Source organism: Chaetura pelagica, unplaced genomic scaffold (genome assembly GCF_000747805.2).
Source record: "Chaetura pelagica isolate M959 unplaced genomic scaffold, ChaPel_1.0 scaffold12, whole genome shotgun sequence".
Classification (NCBI taxonomy): Eukaryota; Metazoa; Chordata; class Aves; order Apodiformes; family Apodidae; genus Chaetura; species Chaetura pelagica.
This window is the reverse complement of record NW_009952801.1, coordinates 6,976,949-6,985,066: the sequence shown is the minus strand read 5'-3', so window position 1 is coordinate 6,985,066 and position 8,118 is coordinate 6,976,949. Positions and strand designations below refer to the sequence as shown.

Genomic DNA, 8,118 nt, shown 5'->3' with positions numbered 1-8,118 from the left:
GAGGGAGAGCTGGAGGAGAAGGCGGCTGAGCGGTTTCCCCGGCTGATCGCGAAGGAAGGATGACCGAGGGAGGATGTGCACCAGCAGCCAGATCATCGGGAGCCTCCTGGTGCTCTCCGTGCTGGAGATAGGGTTAGGGGTGTCCAGCGTGGCCGTGGGGGCGGTCAGTTTCAGCCTGGTCCTCACAGAGCATAAACCTCAGCTGGGAGACTCTTCTCCGGTATGGAGCGGGGTGTGTGTACGTTAGCCATTTCACTCTCTCTTTAACTCTTTATGGTGATGATCAGACCGTGCGAAGGCATCCCCTGCCCTTTGCTTCCCTCCCGCGCGTGCATGCTGCGCCGAGAGCCTCGCCGGGACCATTTCCTATGTGCATGGGGTACAGTCTGCCTACTCGTGGGGAGGCACGGGGGGCGAGAGATGGATGTGTGTGCTGGGGGGGCAGACCCCTTCTTTCTTGCTTCTTTTCATTTTTCAATTTTGCGGTGAACAATTGAACTTTCTGTGAACCTGTTTGCACACCTGGGAAAGCCTGATGCCTCCAGTGGGACCCGGGCTGTAGCTTGCAATCTTTAAATTGCCTGTGAGTTTTGCTTTTTAAAAAGAACAGCCCTGTCTCTTGTGACAAGACTGTCAAGAGGTGTTTTAAAATAATGTCAAGGGTATGTCAGCTGAGTTCTGAGCTTTTGGAGGAAAAAGAGAAAGAGGAAATGGGAAGGAAAAGGAGACGTTCTCATGATCTGGGCAGCCTGAGCTTCTTGTAAAATGAACAAAAAAATCAAATGCCAAGAATGGGTTAATAGAAGCAGCATGTTCATGTCATAGAGCATTTCTCACTTATCAAAAACATTTCTTATTTTTTCAATTTGAGATATGTGTGTGTGTGTGTGTGGGGAAATCCTCCGAATGGTTATTTATATTTATGAAACAAAGCATAGAAAATAGTGAATATTCAGCCTAAACATGAGTGGGCATTTTTGAACTCCAAAGCTGGTTTTGGCCAGCTTGGGTTGTACAGCAGTATTTCTATAAGGATTGTCTGCTTTGCTTGAGGTAAGATGATAAATGCAAAACACTCGTGGTTATTCATCAGCTTAGCTGTTGGTAATTTACAGATTCATTCTGACAAAGTGCTTCAAGTAACATTCTCACTGTCAATAATTATCAGTTATTGACAACATTCATAAATATTTTTGGCAACATATAGACCCATAATTCTGCACTGCAGAACAGGTAGGTGAGAAATGAGAATGAAGACCAGATAAGATAGTGGCCAACAGGTAATACAATCAAAATCACTTCAGAGAAGGAGGTTTCTGATCCTTGCTGATGAAGAAAAATATTGCCCCAAAACACGTGGGAACCTGAAAATGTAATGACAGAGGGCAATACTGAGGGTTTCACTGAAGTGAAAGAGTTTTGACCTGTCAGTGAGATCAGTATTTCATGCAGTGTTTTCATTTTGTGACAATGCTATCACAGCTGATACCATTTCATGACAATGCACATTTTCTGCACAACTGCCTCATTCATTTTTATGGTCTCTGTTACCCGAGTTTGTACCAGCCATAGATTAGGATACAGATAAATGAATGTGAGGGAATATAAAGAAACAGCTAACCAAAACTGATTGGTGTAACAGGTGGTTGCATTAACGAACCATCAGCCTGGCTGATTGCAAGCTGTTTGTAAGCAGAGTTTTAGAAAGGAGTAAGACACAGGCCAATGAAGTGGTTTTGCAGATGTTTATGGGAAATTCTTCCCCTCTGTGAGTGCAGAGACATGGAAGGGAACCCAAAGGGACTTGTTTGAAAATGTAACAATGGAGTGAAAAATGGCAAAACCGGAGCTAGAAGAGGCAGGCATCAACTGCTAGGAACTAAGCAAACAATTGCAGGTTGGCTGGGCAGAGAGAGGCCTCAAAGAGTCTGTAAAATGAAGGCAAGCAGCTTATGTATCATGAAGTAGAGAAAATGGGAAATCATGGCAGTCTGGTTATAAAGGCTTTGTTACTTTGCCTTGAGCTAAAGATTTTTGGTCTAAATTGTCACCATTATGGCAGCCTCTTTGTACCACTCCAGCACTTTAAATTGCCTGTTAGGTTGTGTTCTTCAAACTAGAGGACTAGCAAGTAAGACAAAACAAGGGCCAGAGATCTACCATTTTCCAGGGCCGTGAATAAGTAGGTGCATATGAAAACAACTGGAGAAAGGTTTGTTTGCACAACCCTCAGACTGTGCAATTGTCCGGCTGCAGAACCACCTTCTTGATCACTGGATCTTACGCTGATGGTGCCTGTGTTAAATATCTTGGATAAAATACCATTTTTGTCTAATCCACACTCTTGAATCAGGGTTTTCCTTTGAGAAATGAACTAGGAAAAGAAAGGGACATGGAAGGAAAAAAACTAATCCTTTGACATGTTAGGATGCAAAGCACTGGAGTTAAGTTGAATACTGTCATGTCTCCTGTTGCAATTTACCTGGAAATATACTGAGAACTTTTGACTCTGTTCTATCCTTTACTTATGTGGGTGGAACTCAGCAGAGACCCAAGTTCATAAGGAAGTAGATGAAGATAGCATCACCATGGAAACCTTAACCTGAATTCCTAAAATCTGGGCATCTTGAAGTCATGCACATTCTCTCTCCTATACTTGCCTTCCTGTGATGCTTTGTATTTGACACATAGCTTCCCTGTTAAAAGGTTTTTATATTGTTCACTGTCTCCATTTAGTCAGATATTTTAGTAATGGGCCCAACTTCAAGCATGTGAATCCCACTCATGATACTAGAGACAAAAGGGAAGATAAGCATGGGCTGAAGTGCTCTGATCATTGCATGTCCTGCATTATGTATAAGCAAGCCAAGGAAAGTGGAGTAGACAAGAGTGATGAAATGAGCAGCCTAGACAATGTATACATCAAAATTGCATGGAAATGGGAAAACAGTTTCTAAATTTATTGTTTTCATTGGAATTGATCTGGATTAAGATAGTAAAAGTTGTTTGAAAAGTAGCCAAAAAAACCAACTGAAGGTGTGACTGACTTCTCAAATAATCTGGAGCATGTAGAGATGACTATCTGATTTATTTTACACCATAACCAATCTGTTATTTTTAAAATAGGCCACAGCTACTAAACTGAAAAAAAGACCAAACCAAACACGCACAAAAAACCAGTCCCATATAACCTAAGGTGAATGTGTGGTTGATTTCTGTATTTTCTTTCTCTTTGTTGTGATTGCATTGGTATAACCTACTCCACAGGCTGTACTCAGTGTTCCCCAGATTTATTTCTCCACAAATTGAAGTATATTTCAAAAATACACCCTTACAATTCAGTTATATGATGTACCATAGAAATGCTCCAACCAGTGAGCATGCTGAACTACTGACACTAGGAGAGCAAGAATGACAGCATCCATAGCAAAGGTTTGGCACAAACTAAAGAAATTAAAATATAATATTTCGAAAAGGATTCACAGATATATTTTTTTTAATGGCTACATACTTTTTAGTCTATATTTAGAACATAATGGTTGCATTACTATCACTATGATTAGTGACTGTATGTTCACACACGTGCATGACTCTAAAATTCTCATTTTTTTCTGCAGTGGTGAATAAATGCTTGGTTATAAATGAGATTCTGAGAGAGAGAATGAGAGACAAAAGCCACATCTTTAGTTAAATATGCTATTTATCTTCATATGCAAGGGAGATACCTGATGATTCAATTATGGCTATGCTCCTTAAGAGTAATAGCTTCTTCTCTTATAAAGACAAATATCTACATGTATTTGAGAGATATGCATTCTCTAGATGTTGGTCAGTCTGTCTATTGGGGCAGAGTTATTTTTTCCATGATTTGTGGTTTTAGCACAATGGAAGTCTGCCTGCCCATTAAAAATATACATTTATAGTTTGGCTCTTTAAATATTTGATTTCACTGACTTCTTTTTTTTTAACCCAGGATTTGAAGGAAAATAACAAGGATCAGGCAGTGTGGAACTCTCCCAGAGCAACAACATCATTTTAGACTGTTTAATCAATGTTGGTGGCCTGAATTTTTCAAACATTAAATTTTGCATCTAGTTTTTACTGCTGCCAAGTTTCCTTTGGAAAGAACAGTCAAACTATTTTTTATTTCAAAAGAACACTAAAAAATTCACATTAGTATTTAGCATGCAGACAAAATGCAGATGTGATCCTACTTTATTTTAACATGTGCATTGCATTTTCATCAAATTGACCATATTTCTGGCTGGCTCCTGCTCCTGATGAAATGAACTGCAACACTGTCAGTGAGTTCAGTGGAAGCCAGAGAGAGTTCTTTATCTATAGATGAGGGAGGATGAACCAAGTATGGGAGCTTCTTGCCTTGCATGGAACCAGGACAATTCACTCCAGCTGAGAAGTCTTTCAGGAGGTTTTCTTTATCATTCAGACACTTAAAAACCTGGAAGATGGTCTGTCCAAGGGAACTTGTAGTACTTGGCTTGTATTTAAGAGGATCTCTTGAATATAGGCTGACTTAAGCATATGCTTAAATGTTTTTCTGAGATAAAACATTTGTTCACCTGCAGGGAATAGTATTTGGTTTATTTCTTTTTGAGACAAAAGCAGTCATACTTTAAATGAAATATTTGATTAAAAAAAAAAAAACAACAAAAAGCACTATTTACTATTTTTTCTTCTGATTTGCTCTAAACAAGTAAATAAATCCTATTATTTTGTGCTGAGAATTTGAGAGATTTTTTCCAGATGACCACAGGGTCTTTGAATCACTGGTTGCAGGTAGATACTCAGGTCCAGAGACCCACCTTGAGTGCCTCTAAAAAACAATTCCCATTTTCAAAGCATCTCTGCAGGCCTAGAACCAAATTAAAGGGAACGCTAAACACAGGCTGGAATGTAAACTGCATGAATCTGGCCTGAATCTGGCAAATCAGTGGGAACTGTAACACCACCTAAGCTGATATGTCTCACATGAACAGAGCCTCCCTCTCAGTATGACAGATTTGGTGGGGTTGTGGCAATGCTGTTGCGTCAGATTCTGGGACTGACAAGATGACTTGCAGGCAGGTGGACATCCCTGTCCCAACAACCCCTTGCATGGGACAACAACATCAATCAGTAGTTTCCATCCTCCTTTTGCAAAGATTATTGTGTTTTTCTATGGAGGTAATAGGCAAACTTAATACAGAGGCTCACTCTTTTTTGCCCATTGCCATTTTTCTGTGCTTTATTGCTTTTGTGATGAGTCGATTCTGCACCTGTTTATGCTTGCACTGAGAAAATTTAATCCTTGTTCTGAAATACTGCTTCAAAGAAGAATAACAATTAAAGATACCTCCTCTGCTCAGCTCATCCATTAGGGATTTCAGGTTTTTTTTTGTAATTTGGCTTGATTTGAAGAAACAAGATTATTAAATAGAAGCACTCTTTCTAGACATCAATAATTCGAATTCCTGGGTCTTCTCCTGACGGTCACGTTTATGCATTTTTACTGATTTACCATCTGAAAACATTTTTAGATGGAAGTGCAGCTGTTGAGTCAGTCTTGATGGTTTATTCTTCCAAGTGGGGGCTTATTTGAATAGGTTGATATGCTTGCTTTTTCACTGTGTTATACAGAAATTTGGAATAATCTCCCTTCCTCTATTTCATCAGATATGCATGGTTGACCCAGAGCACTGGAGGGTTTTCCACACAGTGTATGCAGTTTGGGCTTCTTTGTCATGAACACTAACTAGGGATTGAACAGTCCTTATGTTCAATTAGGTTTTCTGTACTGTTTTCTTCAGTGTCTCTCCAGAAATATTTTCCATACACAGTTTTCATTTTCTCAAGGGAATTACACTCACCATTACTTTTGTTGCCTAAAAAAAATAATATTTCATATTGTTGGTTCTCTGCAAACAAAAGTAAACTTGCATCTTTTTTTCAGGCTACCAGTAAGAAAGCCTCCTTTTTTTTTTTCTTTTTTTTTTTTTTTTCCAGGAGAGTGAATGAGGCCAAGTCTTTTGTTCCAGAAAATATGAAAAAGGGATGGATCCAAACCACAGAACTTGAATCTAAATTGAGATTGCAGCCTCCTTACTGAAATTTCTGGGTGTTTGGATTTGAGGTTTTGTTTCAAGCCCATATTTAGTATAAAGTAAATTAAATAAGACTCGAAATAAACATACTCCATTTCTGGGAGGTCTTTCATCCTGTATTCCGAAGTTCAACAGACCAAAAGAAAGATTTTCAAGTATGCATATTGAACATAAGCAGGCTGTAGTGTGAATGGCAAAGATTCCAGAGGCAATGAAATGTTCCTGCATCACCCTGCAATCACATTAGTGTCATCAGAGGGGCTCTGACTCTGCTAGGACCCCATTCGACAAACCTTCACTGAAAAGGGTATTGAGGCACTTAGAGCCCACTGACTCTCTAAGTCTTTTTTTGTGCAGTGTCTTTGAATTTTTTACCCATCATCCAAGAGTGGTTCTGTCCTTCTCTGTTAATGGATGATACATGCAATCCCTGCCTCATCTGCTAGTCTGCTAGTCTTGACATGAAATATTGTGTATCATAGAAGGTATGAATAAGTCTGTAAACAAAAGCAAGCCCAGAAATAATGGGAATTGATTGCATATAGTGACTTGTGTAGGTTTTTATGTAAGAATTTTTATTTAGACTTTTATTGTTTTTCTGAGTAATAGTAATTAGAACGAAAGTCCAATAGTGAAACATCTACTTCAACAAGTCCCAGCTGAAGGTCCCTTTGGCTGCCAAGGCATTTTGGAGGGCTTATTCATTTTGCTTATCCTTTGTGAAATGTTTTTGCTGCATTCTTGGAATGAGCTGTGAATACTTCAGCAATTCATCAGTCTTTTTAAGGAGCTTATCTTCAGTGACATATTTCTTTTCCACTCCAGATTTACTATATTTTAAATGTAAGTGTATTTTCCTTAAATTACCTCATGTTTGACATGGTTAGAAAATGGTTGGTAAAAATTGACTGAGGATAATCAATAATCACGTAGAAGGGGGCAAGTCCCCACTGTGACAGTATTAGTTAGTTATGGGTAAACTGTAGTCCAGGGTTACTCAACAGCTACAAGTTAAGTTTAAATGTTATGACATGTTGACATGAAGAGGAAGTCTTTCTCAATAGCCAAGAACAGACAAGAGACTGACAAGACAGCAGAGCCCCTGGTGGCTGTATTCCAGTTGGCAGTATTATAAAATAGAAGACTTCAAAATTAAAGGACAAACAGGAAGAAACAGGAAATTCCTTCTGGGTCTGACTTGTACTTGCATCATTTTTCTGGTACAAAGAGCTAGTGTAGTTTCTCTCATCTGCTTTTCACTGTTGCTGATGACAACATTGAAATATCAAAAAATTTACAGGAATTTACTATAGCACCAAGAAAATAATTCTTAGCTATTCTATCAAAAAAACAATAATCAAGCACATAACATCCCTCTCACTTCCTAACCTTCCGAGAGGGCTGCACATCAAGAAGACTGACTAAGGCAGGTCTGCATGAGCCCTGGGTATAGCTAATACTCTCTCTGTAAAGCAGGTTTCCACTGCTGCCAGAGAACCGGAATCCTCTGGAGCTTCAGAAAAGAGTGGTAAACTTGGCTTACCATTTTCAAAGCTTTGCATGAGGTTTAATTGCCTGACACCGTGGCTCAAATTCATCCATTTGTTTTAATAGCAAAATGCCTGCATTTGGCCTGCATAAATAGCAACCTAACAATGAAATAATATTAATCCTTTGCTACTGTCCAAGTGCTTTTCTTCCAAGGTTTTTAAAATGTTCAGGCACACTAGAGCATCCAGTTTCACAACTTGCTTTCCTTGTAGTCATGTGGATTACAAAACTTTGGCATGAGATTCCCAAGCTCACACATGAAAATGTGGAAGAACCAGGAATAATCAGCTACTCTGAGTTAGAACAGAATAGAAAAAAAGAGAATATAATATTTGGTTCTCTGTTGAGTTCTTTAACTGCAGCACACTTTATTCCTTGTGTAGATGTACAGAGAGAGAAAATACATACCTAATATGCATACAGACCCTGACACAATCAAATATAGTATCAGAGAGTAACTTTCCCT

General features: G+C 39.0%; 1 protein-coding gene across 2 annotated transcripts in view; it reads left to right on the top strand.

Moving 5' to 3' along the window:
• Positions 1-2: 2 nt before the first annotated feature.
• TMEM196 (transmembrane protein 196) overlaps positions 3-8,118 on the top strand; it is a 16,863-nt gene continuing 8,747 nt past the window's right edge. The window contains exon 1 of one of the 2 annotated variants that reach the window (XM_009994960.1): positions 3-232. In XM_009994960.1, the coding sequence (XP_009993262.1) occupies positions 74-232 (159 nt within the window). In that variant the 5' untranslated portion in view covers positions 3-73. The remainder of the gene's footprint in view (positions 233-8,118) is intronic. The other variant, XM_009994961.1, reaches the window with a different exon arrangement.